General features: G+C 46.4%; 1 protein-coding gene across 2 annotated transcripts in view; it reads right to left on the bottom strand.

Annotated features, from left to right (window-relative positions):
• The window catches only part of LOC144798754 (cytochrome P450 2J2-like), a 404,320-nt gene that overhangs the window by 170,994 nt on the left and 217,385 nt on the right, over window positions 1-15,941 (bottom strand). For both annotated transcript variants that reach the window (XM_078669779.1, XM_078669787.1), the window contains one exon: window positions 3,683-3,843. In XM_078669779.1, coding sequence (XP_078525905.1) covers window positions 3,683-3,843 — 161 coding nt within the window. The remainder of the gene's footprint in view (window positions 1-3,682; window positions 3,844-15,941) is intronic.

Genomic DNA, 15,941 nt, shown 5'->3' with positions numbered 1-15,941 from the left:
CCCTATAAGATCTTGCTTTTGGATATAGTATCCCGGCGGAAGAGCCTGGATTACAGCTGGGTTGGACCATCCCATTTTCGCTTGAGCTTTTCTGGGCGTCCCATGATCATACCCTTGAGGTTCTTGTTAAACCTTTCAGCAAGACCATTGCAATGTGATGGTAGAGTGTGTTAAACTTATAGTTCACTTAACATTGCAGATGTAATTTGACATGATCTTTGTACCTCTGTCAGTTAAGACCTCCTTAGGGAAGCCCAACCTAGAAAAGGTTTCCAGGAGGGCCCTGACCACTGCAATCGCTGTAGTGGTTCTAAGGGGAATGGCTTCTAGGTACCTATTACATAGTCCACCAACGCTAATATAACTGTGCCCAAATGCAGTTGGAGGATTCAAGGGACCAACAATGCCAATTCATACCCTTTCAAAGGGAACCCCAACCACTGGAAGTAGAATTAAGGGGGCCTTGATAGTGCAACCTGACTTACCAGTGGCTTGGCAAGTGACACAAGAGTGACAAAGCTACTAGGTGTCTTCAAACATATGGTGCCAGTGGAAAAAAGGGACAAGCCTGTCCCAAGTCTTGCTTTGTCCTAAGTGTCCTGCAAAAGGAATATCATGTGCTAGGGATAGAAGAAACCCTTTGAACTTCTGGGGCTATTATTAACCTCCTGGTGGCACCTGGCTTGGGGTATCTACCTTCATATTACAGGAGTCCTTCTTCGCAATAGATCCTATGGGGCCCACTGATATTCCCTGCTTCCTCAGCAACAGCCTGTTGTCTAAGGGGTTCAAGACAGGGGCAGGTCTGCTGCTCCACACTCAAGTCTACCCTGGAAGGGCCCCCTGCCCCCAAGAACTCTGCCTGGTCAGGCCCAAGTTCCTCTGGAACAGTTCCTTCACAGGGACTGAGATCATCTCAGGAGGTTGATCACACAGGGAGTTAGAGAGGAGGGCAATTCCTTACCCTTCCTGCCCCTTCTCTTAGGAGGCACCTGGTCCCTTTTTCCAGGATCCAGTGCTCCTTCAAAACCGAGCTGTTTGGCCTGAGCCCTGGTGATAGCAAAGATATTGGCAGCAATCATTTCTGCATGAGTCCTGAGCTCTACTTCAGCCCAGGCTGAAGTTTCCAACTCATGCCCAACAAACAATCTACAGGTAGGTTTGGACATACCACAACTCTTTTAGGACCAGTTACCCCTTCCCAACAACAGGTAGGTCCTGTCAGAGCTTCATTCTCCCACCAACTGTCCGATGACTTAACTTCTACTCCATGTACACATCAACATTATATTTCATCATTTACTCTTAGCATTCCAGATATCATGTCAGTTATCCAGGGAATGGAGATAACCAGGATACTACATATATTCTACAAAGCTAATTTTCCATCACAACCACTTTCAATGAATTGGGTAGGGTATAGGAACATTTGATACAACCTGGAAATGAACTGGATTCAACCTAGGCTTCTGCTTGGAGAAAGTAATATGCATGTTATTAAATTGGACATGAATCACAGCTTGCATGAGTAACTGAGTAATGATTTAGGATTCTGGTTAGGGGTCTGAAAAACAAATACCTGGTCGGTATTACTAGAAACACCCATCAGCAAACAGGCATCTGCCTATACGGTCAAAGAGTTTGCTCTTAGTTAGGAGCGGTGGAAACGGAACCATAATCAAAAGTGCCAGGTATCAACTCCCATACCAATACCTTACAAATCCTGGTGGATTACTTTAACCTGTCTACCTTTTTCAGCAAATCGATTGTTGCATTTAATGTATCTAGATATCTGAAGTCACCCAGAATGTCAGACTTACATCTGAGGGGTTTTTGCTTTTAAATGTGTGTCAGCAGAGCAGACTTCCTTGGAATCCTGTAAAAGGCCTTTATGAGAGCAATTTAGTAGAAGGGCAAGGTTGGTATTATACTCATATATGTCATTGTGGTCTGCTTTTCTGGAAATCTTAAAACATTTTATTGATTCAGCTGGCAGAAGCGAACCACTGACTTTTTTTCAGAAAGAGGATACCATTTTATTGGGGGGGGGGCAAATTAGTCGTGGTTCTCTATACCAAGGGACTGGAAATGTTTCATAATCACTGACTGAATGGTGTAACTTTTCGTATCTACCATCTGAAACCTCCTATTACGAGTTTCAAACTTCTGCAGCTTTGCGAAACGCTTAGTTTCTCATTTACTTTGAATTAGGTATTGATGTAGTGTGAAGCTAACACCAAGATGCGGAGGAGAGCTGTACAGTGGAAGATTTTGCAAGGTTGAGCATTAATTATGAAGATGAAGCATTTTCTGTGACACTACAATATTCAATTCAACAACAAAAGAGTGACTTATGGCGCAAAGGAAAAGTGAAAATTGCAACGAAAAAGTGTGGGGGCGGGTGTAGATATGTGATGGAAAAAAACCTCTGTTTTTTAAAAGAACCCTCACTCCCCAATCTAGTTGGTGACATGCTTCATCATTGGGTTCCCACCAGGGAGACCGAATGTCTCCCCGGTGTGCTACAACGCCTGCATTACAGCGGAGCATTTTTTTTTCATGTGCTTGTGAAAAGGAGTGAGTGAAGTACACAATAAACACACCAACTTACCAAACACAATACACACACACCCCAAAGGTCAAGGTGCGCCTTAGTGTGTGTATACCGCTGGGGGTTATTTTCTTGGTCCTGATAAAAGCTATGCCGATTTAAGCAATCTCTAGCAGAAACGTGTCAACCTTTTTTCACAATTAATGGAGAATACAGTTGGTTCAATTTTATAATCAACACCTATCCACTACACTTGATTTTAAGGATCGTATTCTGTTCTTTCATTAAAATTACTTTTGGGAGTAGTTTGCCATCATTTAAATACTTCACTCACTCCTTTTCACGAGCACACGAAAAAACCCGCTTCGCTGTAATTCAGGTTGTAGCACACCGGGGAGACATTCGGTCTTGCTGGTGGGAACCCAATGATGAAGCATGTCACCAACTATGTTGGTGAGTGAGGGTTCTTTTAAAAAAACAGAGGTTTTTTTCATCACATATTCACACCCCCTCCCCCCCACTTTTGGGTTGCAATTTTTGCATTTTCCTTTGCGCCATAAGTCACTCTTTTGTTGTTGAACAGTATTCATCATGGGACTAAGAGTGATCTCAATCCCTGTCTCTCCTGTTGTTGTTATATACTGCAATATACAAACCAGGATGTCATCGGAATATGAATCTGGTAGTGTACACTGTTCAATCAGTGCTGTACAAACTGAGGCAGATTTCATGATTTTTAAAAAATCACCTGATTTGTTTTGGTTAAGTGCCAAATCTGGAATGAGAACTCAGCCACTAAAATCTAAACTGCTCAACAAAATTTGGGGTCAAGTATGACCTTTTACTGCTGCTGCCTCTTCAGTAGTAATGATAATTCACAATTGTGAGGAATTATCGGGCTGCTTGGAATCCCTGGATCATAATATATACTGCTTTAGCACTTCTTCTGCTCAATTCATAGCTTCCCGTGTAAAGCATTTGTTTGAAGCTACCCTTCAGGTAGATAACTTCTTCTACAGTATTTTAGCCATGTTTCCTAAAAAACACATGCAAACTCTAGTCATCATGATGATGCACAATAAAAAGGTGCTAAAAAGAATACATACACAAGCTAATATGACATCATCTTACCTGGGATGAAACACTCATTTCCAGCTTTAAAACCTCATCTAATAAACGAAGTAAACTCTGGAACTCTGGGTCCTGATAGTCAAATCGATTACCGAAACTGATGGCACAGATAACATTTGAAACACTGCTGTTGATATGAAAGTGAGGGTCAAACGGCTGACCTACATGAAATACAAAAATATGGTGGTCAAAATATAGGTAACTCTTCACAATGTCAATATAAAGAAAAGTATGTTGTTATTTGTTGTGATTTGTTAATTTAATTGGAACTGGTTGACATCCAATGGAATTGTATCATAAGATGTCTACTTGTGATTTTGTTCTGATGGAGTACAAAGGGGGTTAACGTCTCCTGCCTGGCTGGGAAGACCTCTTCTCCTTGTGGTCTGCGATGCAATAAAGTACAAGAAAAAACAGACGTCTCCAAGTGATTCTTGCACAACATTATACATGGACATTCACAATACATTTCATGCACATATCTTCTCAGGAGTTTCTGGAATATTTGTGCTAAATCAGTGGTCTAATAGGGATTTGGGAGGGGGCAGCCCACCATAGGGAGGACTGCCCCTTGTTTTTTGGGGAAGTGGAGCAATTGGTCGACTGCCCAGGTTCTTGGGTGTTTTTTAGGCTACGTATGTAGGCCAAGGGGTATACAGCCGGGAATTTTGAGGTGACCAGATACCATTTTGTCTAGGTGACAATGTGGCTGGTATCTGTTAGGTTCTGTTTTGGCCCACCCGCCTGTCTCTTTTAATTAGGGGTTTGGGAGGGGTGTTTCTTCTTACACTTCCCAGCCCTTATTTGGCAAACTTTGGAAAAGGTGTGCAAGAGGGGGTTACCTATGTATGATAGTCGCTATGAAGCACGTGCAGAGGTCATTGGTGAGACATTGCCATGGTTTACAAAGCTTATTGTTGTTGACAGCGGCAATTCAGGCTGAAAGGCAACAAACAGGTAGTCAAGTTCACGCCTGGAAGAGCAAGGAAGTAAAAAGGTCATGTAGGAAGTTTAGTTACGTAGAGGTTAATAGTTGTAGAAAAGAAGGAGGGGAGTTTTAAGGTATCAGATGCAGTTGATCAGCTCTGGAGCAAGTACACAGTGACAGAATGAAGTTGTTGTAGGGGGGGGGGGATATTTAGAGATGGGTGTAGCTTACCAAAGGTGAACAACTTTGTATAGGGAGGTATGTAGCTTTGTAAGGCAAAGGCCCAGGTTGTTGTTTGTAAAGTGCACCGGTTTCATTAAAGTGACCTTTTCACACAAACCTGGTGTCAGTGTTTGGTGCTGCTACCCTTCTTCCCTCCCCAATTGGGGCTAATAGCTTGGCCATTTTCAATAGTGGATGTGAGCTAGACGAGCTCCTTAACACAAGTCCCACAATATCATTTAAAGTCCAGATTAGGCACTCTTGCCCCCCAGTCCCAATTGTCCTAAGACGCAGGGGACATAGCCGTTGAGTAGTGAGGTGCAGATGATGAAGAAGAACCTCCGAATATAGAGACAAAGACTAGACACAACCACTCCCAGCATCCCTTTTTGTCAGGACAGCAGACTGAGTCTGCGAGGTTGGGGTGGGTTGATGAGCCTGAAGTTACCCTCATGGGCCGCTTTAAAGCCCAGCATTGGAGCGGAGACCAGCGCTTCAACTGCCTTGGGAAGAAGCAGGAAGCATTGTCGGGATACTAACGGATTAAGAAGGATCCTGTTTCTGCTTTCCTGCCATGTTCTGGAGGGGTGGGACAGCGCCTTTTTAATAAGGCGAGTTTGCGGAATATAGAGGTCTGCTCTCCATGTAGACCTTGATCAAGCCCTGAATAGTGACTTTTGTGGGAAGTGGAGTTGTGTGGTGTGGCGAAAGCTCAGTAACATACAGCTTCAAGATTTTTCAGTGCTCCCAGTCAAGTAGCTTGCAATATGGGAACGGTCTCACCCATCATGTGAGCTCGAGTCCCACGTAGATTTGAGTGGAGGAGGAAAGAGGTCCTGCCCCTCCTTTTCCTAAGAGTCAGTTTGGCCCACCACAAATGATTTGCACTGTTGTTGCACTAGTTTAAGTGTAATACGGAAAGACCATAATTTTTTGAGAATCATACAAGGATGGTCAAGAGGAAACTCAGATCGCTGACTTTCTGATATATGCTCTTCTGCCCAGCAAACTTACAAATATATTACCAGCCATTGACATTCTTCTTCAAAACCCTGGATGCAGTATGGTAGTGGGTAGAAGAAAGACAAGACATCTGGCCGCACAAGCAAACACTGTTTGATGATGCCCCACTCCCCATTTTCAGAGACCAATATCCAAAAAAGCCTCAAGCTTACTCCAGAAACAGAAATTGATCTTGATCAGCTGTACAGAAATTGCCAAATATTTCACCTCACCAAGGATACGAACAAAAGAAGGTGGAGGATGCAGAGAGGAAGAGACTATCCCAACTCCTGAATTATCCTCTATATAACTCTTAATTGTCCACCTTCACTACTTGCAATAATCCTCACACGAAAAAGTATCCTTCATCCTGACTAACGTTACACTGGAAACAATGTCAGAGATGTATACTGGTGGGTACCTGGGGGTAGGGAATAAGTGACTATTGGCCATATGGTGATATCCCTCGTGAGGGCCGCCATGCCTTTTTCTTTGTATGTTACTGTTCTTCTGTGTTCATTGCTCTTGAGTTTTCTTTGGGAAATAGCTGGGATATAAAACACCAAGGTAAGATGCTTCGATTACAGAGTTGGCATCGATCTTTTTTCTGTCCTGTGTCTGATGCTTCATGTTCACGAGGTGTAGGGTCGGGCATGTGTTTTATTTTGCTATTTGAAATGTTTGTCCTGCTTCCTTGATAACTTTTGAAAAATTGAGCCCTGCTGCTCAGAAACATATACATCAATATTGTTAGACCTAGGGTATCCTAGACTACATAGGGTAGCCTGGCACAGTAGGGGAAACAGCTAAACTCCAAGGCGTTGGTTAAGTGCTTACAGGACCCACTCACAGTAACTCAATGACTGACCACTAAAAATAAAAGACGCTACACCAGTTTAGAAAAATACCAGTACCTTTTATAAAAATTCTCTTTTGTTCTTTTCTTAGGCAAAAGCAGTACACTTTTAGTTCAGTACAGATTTCATATATATCACATCAACTTCAATACTTTTCTCAATTCAGTGCAGATCAATCAAAGGTACATCACAAAGCATAGAAAGCTCCCAGGCTGCATTGCAAACACACAGTCTAAAAAGACTGAAAAGCTAACCTGTAGCTGTATACAAAAAACTGACACCGTGTCTTTAAGGCACCCATGACCCCCGGTATCCCATCATGCCTCAGGGGTGACAGTTAGGTCAGTTGTTCTTTTCGGAGACTGAAACAAACCCAGTAACAAAATAGGTTAACAATATCTCCTTATTAAAGAATATCCTTTGCCCGGGGAGGCAGGAGGGTTGCTTATTTTGATGAGGATACCCCTGGAAGAGAACTAGGATTATAGGTAAGTAACTAATCCTTCTCTTCCAGGGGATCCTCATCAATAGTCACTAGCATTAGAATAGAATAGCGAGCCTATCCTCTTCCTTGCAGGCAAAGGAATGACAAGACAGTAATCTCATCAACAAGCCTGAGCAGGCTATATGCTACCCAAACAGATTTCTAAAGGAGGCTTGCCCTACTTGAGTATCGGCCCTGGAATCAGATTCGAGACAGTAATGCCTCGTAAAGGTATGAACAAATTTCCAGGTTGCAGCCTTGCATATTTCGGACATTGGAATGTCATGTAAGAAAGCTACTGTAGCTGCTTTCCCTCTAGTGGAATGCGCTTTGGGTGACACCAGTAAAGGCTTGCCTGCAAGCTGATAGGCCAATTTAATGCAAGAGACAATCCATCTGGAGATGGACCTCTTGGCCGCTGGAAAGCCCGTCCTCATTGAACCATAGTTCACAAACAGTTGATCCGTTTTCCTGATCCCTTTAGTCTTTTCCAAATAGAACTTGAGCACTCTCTTAAGATCCAAGGGGTGCAGTGATCGCTCGGCTGGGGTCGTGCGATTTGGAAAAAACGAAGGGAGGGAAATGAACTGATTTATATGAAAATCAGAAACCACTTTAGGCAAGAAAGATGGATGAGCCCTTAGGACTACTCTATTGTGGTGGAAAACAGTATATGGTTCCTTCGCGCAGAGCGCTTGTATCTCGCTTACTCTGCGCGCTGAGGTAATCACCACCAAAAAGGGCCGCTTTCCAAGAGAGATGTTGCAAAGAGGCCTTGTGGATGGGCTCAAAAGGAGGTGACATTAACCTGGATAGAACCAGGTTTAATTCCCAAGGAGGAGAAGGATTTCGCACAGGGGGATACACTTTTTTCAACCCCTGGAGGAAGTCCTTAACCACCGGAACCTGAAAGAAATAAATCTGATTAGGTGATTTCCTGTACACTACTATGGCTGACAAATGCACTCTAATGGAAGCATATTTCAAACCAGAAGTTGCCAAGGAAAGGAGGTATGGCAGGATTACCTCCTCCTGCCCTTTAGTTGGATCTAAGTGATGATCCCTACACCATATGTAGAACCTTTTCCACTTGAACGCATAAGACACTCTCGTGAAAGGTCTCTTAGCCTCCTTTAAAATGTGCATACATTCGGGAGGCAGATTCAAATGCCCATATTGCAGGACCTCAGGTGCCATGCTGTCAGGTTCAGTGATGAGAGGTTGGGATGCAGTATCCTCCCGTTCATCTTGCTCAACAGGTCTGGTTTGCAAGGAAGTCGTCTGTGTGTACACACAGACAGATGCAGCAGGTCCGGGTACCACCACTGTCGTGGCCAATCTGGAGCTATCAAGATCATCTCCATGTCCGACCTGAGGAGCTTGGAAGCTACCTTCGGAATCAGAGGCAGGGGAGGAAACGCGTAAGCAAATGTTCCCGACCAATCCATCAGGAGAGCATTCCCCTGCATCCCTGGCCGGTGGAATCTGGACGCGAAGGCGTGGCATTTTGCGTTTTCTTCGTCCGCAAACAAGTCTATGGCTGGACGACCCCAACAACGAAAAAGCTCTTCTACCACTTCGTCGTTTAGCAACCAGTCTGGCTGATCTTCGAAGTGCCTGCTGAGTGCGTCTGCTTTGATGTTTAACTCGCCTGGAAGGTGCACTGCCACCACTGAAAGGTTTCGAGAGAAAAGCCAGTGCCAGATGGTTTGAGCCTCCAGGGAGAGAGGGCGTGACCTCCTTGTTTGTTCAGATAGAACATGGTGGTTGTATTGTCTGTCTGAACTAAGACTGAGTTGGCCTTGATCGCTGGAAGAAAAGCTTTGAGAGCTAGAAACACCGCTCTGAGCTCCAGCATGTTTATGTGGTACGTCCGCTCCTGTGCAGACCACTGACCCTGAATCTGAAGGGTACCCATGTGCGCTCCCCAGCCTTGTAGAGAGGCAACTGTCACTATAGACTGGGTTGGTAGTGGCTGGTGAAAAGGCACTCCCACCAGCACATTCCTCGTCCGAGACCACCAATTGATGGCATCCTTCGCTGCTTGGAAAAGAGTGATACGATCTTCCCAACGCCCTGTCGCTTGGTCCCACTGGTCTTCGAGAGCCTGTTGTAGAGGCCGCATCCTCAGCCTGGCGTTCCGAATGAGAAAAATGCAGGACGCCATGGAACCCAGCAGGGAGGCTACCTGTCGGACTGTTGGAAGCCGAGACTCTAATAGAATCCCACACTTCTGCCTCATGGAAAAAAGTCTCTCCTCCGAAGGAAACGCTTTTCCCAATTTTGTGTCCAGAACGGAGCCTAGGTAGTGGATGGACTGTGTCGGCCGCTGGACTGACTACTGCAGGTTCACATGGAGACCGAGCCTGTGCAACTGGAGTAGGCAAAGTTGCAGATCGTGCGTTACCTGTACCGGAGATGGGCCCTTTAGGAGCCAGTCGTCCAGGTATGGGTAGATGAAGAGTCCCTTTTTGTGAAGAAAAGCCGCCACCACTGCTATGCATTTGGTGAAGACTCGTGGTGCGGACTTGAGTCCGAAGGGAAGCACCTTGTACTGGTAGTGTTTGCTTCCTACGACAAACCTCAAGTACTTGAGATGCTGTAGAGCAATCAGAATGTGAAAGTATGCATCTTGCAGATCCACCGAACACATCCAATCTCCGGCTTGAAGATGTGGGCATATTTGGTGAAGAGCTAACATGCGGAACTTTTCTCTGACGATGACTTTGTTTAGGAGACGCAGATCGATTATAGGTCTGAACTTGTCCTCCTGATCTTTTTTGGGGACAAGAAAGTATCTTGAGCAGACTCCCTTTCCTCTTTGAGAGGGAGGAACTTCCTCTATAGGTCTTTTTTGTAGTAGGACTGTCACCTCTCTGCGGAGCAAGCTCAGCTGGTGAGGGCAAGAGTTCTTTGGAGGAATGCTTTTTGGGAGCGCACGGAAACGTAGCCTGTATCCATTGCGCAGTATATTCAGCACCCACTGATCTTTTGTGATGCTGACCCACTCTGCCAGGTGTTGTGAAGCACTTCCTCCCACTGGAGTGGGCAACGGCGCCAGAGGAAGCCGCCGATCAAGCCTTTCCTCCTCTCGTGGTGGTAGAGAACTGTTGGTGACCTCCTCTACCTCTGTTGGATTTGCCTCAGAACTGGGATTTTCCTTGATTCTTATTCTGGGACCACTTAGGGGTTTGAACCCTCTGTTGAGCCCCTCTCCCCCTGTTGGTCTTAAAGCGGCGTTTTAATTCTTTTTTCTTCTCCAAACCCACCGCTTTTACCGTATCCAGTTCAGTTTTCATACGGGTCATCTCTTCGTCAGCATGTTCTCCGAAGAGAGAGGAACCCGAAAAGGGAAGATTAAGGATGCGATGCTGAGCATCCGGATTCAGCCCTGTGAGGCGCAACCAAGCCGACCTCCTGGCACAAACCCCATGTGAGTAGGAATGTGCCGCAAGCACTGCACCGTCCGCTGCTGTGCTTATCAACTGGTTCGCCACCAGACATCTTTCTGTCATAGTTTCTTCGAAGTCCTTCTGGTCTTCCTTTGGCAGTTTGGACTTGAACCTTTCCATGGAGTCCCATAAGGCTCTGTCGTATCTACCCAGCAGTGCGGCCGCACTGGAGACCTTCAGTGTGGAGGCAGCTGAATTGCAAACTTTGCAACCCCACGAATCCTGAGATTTGCTGTCCTTATCTGGTGGGACTGAAGAGGAAGCAGCAACTGCATGCGTCTTCCTCGCTGCTGCCACTATTACAGAGTCTGCTGGAGGGTCAGATTTTACAAAAACTGGGTCAGAAGAAGCCGGTTTGTATTTCTTCTGTATGCGGGCTGGCACCGCTCTGATGGCTGCTGGAGTTAGGAAAACGTCCTTGACCGGATCCATAATCCCCGGGACTAAAGGCAGCAGTGGACGAGAGATAGATTTTTTGTGCAAAGTTTCAAAAATTACTGTCGTAGTAACCTGGGGGACAGACATTTCAATGCTCAGCTTCTGAGCTCCTCTTTGCAGGACATCCAGGTAAGTGCCGATGTCATCCACTGGAGAGGATCTAGAAGCAGCACTATCCGTCAACGTGGGAGAGTAATCCCTCTTGGAAGACCTGGTAATGTAATGTAAATTGATACTTGTATAGCGCACTACTCACCCGCAAGGGTCTCAAGGCGCTTGTACGAATACCGCTGTGGAACCCATCCTGGCTTTCCCTGTGAGGTGTCCACTCCTGGGCACCCCCAAGGTGGAGGCCAGACATCCTTAGCGTTGTGGGGGCCGTTGTGGAGATTAAGCAAGCTATTGCCCAGAGTTGCAGAGTGGGACTCCATGATTGGAATAGGCACCGAGGCGAGAATTATCAGGGCCGTGGAATTTTGAGCCCAAGACCCGCAGAGGCGGGGAATTGAACCCTGGTCCCGGGCTAGACCTCTGCATCAGGGTCTGCCGCTCTAACCATTGAGCCACACTTCTCCACGGTAGAAGAGGTAGATGAAGTAGACGGAGTTCTTCGACGTCTACGGTGAGCACCGTGCCCCCTCTCATGTGATCTTCTTGGGTGCTCTTCTCTTCTAGGAGAGCGAGATCTGACCGGATCCTGTCTTCTTGGTGAACGAGATCTGACAGGATCTTCTCTGGGAGATCGGGATCTCACCGGATTTTCCCTTCTGGGAGAGTGAGATCTGGTTGGTCTTCTCACAGGTGATTTGTCTGCTTGGCGCCTGGGAGGACTACGCCTGTCCACTTCATCCACCAGTCTCTGGAGAGGAGATCTGTGTTGCGGACTGACGTACTCGTGCATACGTTTGGTAGCCCCTGAATCTCGCCAATGGTCCAATGACTTGTACCATCTGAGTGACAGTCTGACCTTCGCAGCCGACGGATCTGGCTGACGCACAGGAGATCTGAGGACAGGACTTGTGGACCTTGAGGATGTAGTTGAGGAGCCAGAAGACTGTGAAGTAGAATGACGAGAAGTTGACTCCGTAACCATGATCACAGAGTTTCTTGACGACGATCGAGCCCTTTCTGAATGTCTCGAGGTCAAGCGTTCTAGCGTCGTATGTTTTTCTCTCGACGTCGAACGCCTCTGGGGAGTCGGCGGGTCCAACAATCTCGACTTCGTGTCATGCATCGGGACTCCCCTACGCTGTCCCTTTAAGACGCATGATATTTAAGGAACCAGGAGACAGGGAACGACGCTTCACGTTCTTGCGTCAAGCTTCCCTTGTTTCCGGTTCCGTCTATTCCTGTTGCCTGACCTAGTAGTTCCTGTTTGGACTTTCCTGTTTTGTTGCTGGTTTAGCGTATGCGTCCCCTGCACCATCCTATCGTGGGACTCGCTTACGCATTTGTTCTGCAGCGTTTCGCTGCCTCAGGCGTACCTTGTAAACGCCTATCCTCCTCTCCCCCTTTCCTTGTGCCTCGCCCGGCGGCCGGGCTTAGCTCCGCCATCCGGCCGGGCACAGCCTTCTTCTGTGCAGTTTGGAGAGCTTGTTCACGGCGCCAGAGTGAACTTCCTTAGTTTCCGCTGGTTGCAGGTTCCACCCGGCGGCCGGGCTTTGCTCCGCCATCCGGTGGGACTAGTCTCAGAGTGTACTTCCCCAAGTGTCCGCAGGTTGCAGGTTCCACCCGGCGGCCGGGCTTAGCTCCGCCATCCGGTGGGATTAGTCTTACCTGTTGCTGCTCGAGTATTTGTGTACTACACCTGACGGCCGGGTTTGTGCTCCGCTGTCCGGTGTCGGTGCATTCCCCATTTATTATTTTCTTAGTTAGTCAGTTAGGTTGCTCCCTTACTATTTCCTGTCCCTATCCTGTTTCCACGTTGTCCTTCACGTTCCCTGTTTCCAGAACATCCGCCATTAAAGCTGAACTTATACTGGAAACCCCCTTTCCTTGGTATTTGGTGGCACTCTTGCGTGGATCAGGGTGGGTGCATATTCCACACTACAGGGAATCACGGTAAGAGCGCACATGCGCTACCAATCTTTCTTCAGTACTAGTGATACATGTGGATGGATTATATATGTTCCGCTTTGGTTCTCATAGATGGTGATACACTTCGTAAAACATCTGCAGAAGAGTTGGGCGGAAGGTTCATTATATGCCAGACAGTAGTGAAAGTGTCTTCGAAGGCTGGTCCATTATAGTTGAAGTAAGAAGGGGTTATCTAGGCCATTATTGTACCATACACCATCTCACCTGCAAGTGCTCAACAGCCTATTGTGTCATCCCTATCATAGCTCCAGACGCTGTGCCTTTGTTTCCACCTTCACCTGTTATATCAGCGACATATTAAGAACCTGGGGTACGTGATATGTTTGTGTATTTGTACATTGGTATATTCTAGTTATTGGATTAGAGCTAGAGTGTTTTACTTACTCTTGTCATTGCAGCCTACCTGTTTGCCGGTTCCTTTCATTGAAGCACCATCGCATTCACTACTGGAGAGTACCATCAATCATCATTGTCTTCCCCATCTTTCCTTGTTTTGTTTCCCTGTTTTCCCCTGGCGTGTCTCTCGTACTCTAGTGCTTGATAGAGTCGGAAGACCGTAGGGGAAGGCTGCGGATTACTCTTCAGATTCCTGACGCTCCTGTGGAACCAGCCTGCAATCCTTACAGAACGTGAAGCCCAAGTGGTACGTTCTGCCCGAGCGTCATGGATCTCGAAGCAGTGACCCTGACGGATCTAGCGGGTATGTTAGGTAATCTGCAGGTCGAAACGCAAACTCTAATGGCTAGGGTAGACACGCTCCAGAGGCAGCAGCCCTCGGGGGCTTCAGGAGGGGGTACATCAGTGGTACAAGTGACTACTCCCCCTATCATTCCGCTGGCACCCCCTGAGAGATTTGCAGGGGACGCAGCATGATGCGCTGCTTTCCTTAGCCAGTGTCAGTTACACTTTTCTTGTAAAGCAGCATGTTTCCCCTCAGATCAGGCCAAGGTAGCATTTGTGATCTCGTATCTTAGTGGGTCAGCGGCCGACTGGGCAATTCCGTTGGTGGACAGGGATGATCCTTTATTGCACAGCTACTCGGCTTTCAGGCGAGAGTTTCGCAAATTGTTTGATAGACATACGTATACTCATTCAGCTGATACTGAGTTGCTAGACCTTAAACAGGGTACCCAAGATTTGGTAGCTTATATAACCAAATTTCGCAGCTTGGTGGTTGAATCTGACTGGCCTGAAGCAAAACAGAGTACTATGTTTTATAGGGGTTTACGTGAAGAATTGAAAGACGCTCTCTCTCAAATAGTCGACCTTCCCACCTCCTGTCCAGCATTAATCGATTTAGTGGTAAAGATAGATCATCGCTGCCAAGAAAGAAGGAAAGAGAGAGGGAAACACGAGTACCGTTACGCTGGCACGAAGGAGAAAAAGAACACTCCTGAGAAATCCAGTGATGACAGTGAACCTATGCAGATAGGTGTTGTTAGAGGTCCTTTGACTACAGAAGAGAGACAGAGGAGAAGAGCTCTTAGACTTTGTCTTTATTGTGGTAAAGCAGGTCATTTTCTGCGGGAATGCCCGGTGAAACCCAAGTCCACACAAACCAAATTACAGGGAAACTAGCAAGCCTGGGTTCTTGTGAGACAAGGAACCCAGGTAGATCTGGTCTTACAGTCTCTTCTTCTGATATTAACACCACTCCCACGAACCATCTATATATTTCAGTACATATGACTCAGGGGGCGCTTGGTTTACATGTATTAGTTATGATTGATTCTGGGGCGTCCGGAAATTACATGGACCAAGAGTGGGCAAAAGAAAATCTGATAGCCTATACTACAAAGGAGACACCCAGTACTGTTACTACTATAGACGGCAGTTCTCTTATTTCTGGCCCCGTAACTCAATGTACCAGTCCTCTTCGTATGACTATAGATTCTGACCATCAGGAGGAAGTGGTGTTTGATTTGATTTGTTCGCCACAATTTCCAGTATTACTGGGTATCCCATGGTTGAGGTCTCAGAATCCTGTTATTAATTGGGAAACATCTACGGTTACCTTTCCTTCTGTCGTGCCTTCACCCATAGTGGGGGCAGCTGTAGAAGGCTTAAGTATGAACCACGACCGCCAAATGTCTAGTTCGTCCTTACCACCCTGTTACCAAGATCTACAGGCAGTCTTTGATGCCAAGGAAGCTGAGGTTCTTCCCCCACACAGAGTATATGACTGCCGTATAGAGCTAGAGGCAGGAGCTAGAATTCCTTGCAGTAGAGTCTACGCCCTTACTGAAAAGGAGAATGTTTATTTAAGGGACTATCTGGATTCCATGCTTCAGAAAGGGTTTATCCGACAATCTCGGTCCCCGGCTTCTTCTTCTTTATTCTTCATCCCAAAACGAGAAGGGGGTTTGCGATGCTGCATTGATTATCGAAAGTTGAACGATGTTACCATCAAGAACCGTTACCCCCTGCCTCTCATCGCCTCCCTCCTTGACAAAATACGCAATGCCCAATTTTTCACTAAGTTAGACTTACGTGGGGCTTACCATCTAGTGCGTGTCAAGGAGGGTGACGAATGGAAAACTGCCTTTTGCACCAAATACGGTCTCTTTGAATATCTTGTGATGCCCTTCGGGCTATGTAATGCCCCTGCGGCGTTTCAATTCTTTATTAACGAGGTATTAAAGGACATGCTTGAGATCTATGTGATTGCTTACATAGATGATTTATTGATCTTTTCCTGTACCCTGATTGAACACAAACTACATGTCCGCAATGTATTGGAACGACTGTTTGACAACCGTTTGTATTGCAAGCTGGAAAA

The sequence above is a fragment of the Lissotriton helveticus genome, chromosome 1_2 (genome assembly GCF_964261635.1).
Source record: "Lissotriton helveticus chromosome 1_2, aLisHel1.1, whole genome shotgun sequence".
Taxonomy (NCBI): domain Eukaryota; kingdom Metazoa; phylum Chordata; class Amphibia; order Caudata; family Salamandridae; genus Lissotriton; species Lissotriton helveticus.
Note: the sequence above shows the minus strand (reverse complement) of the source record. Positions and strands in the feature narration are given on the sequence as shown.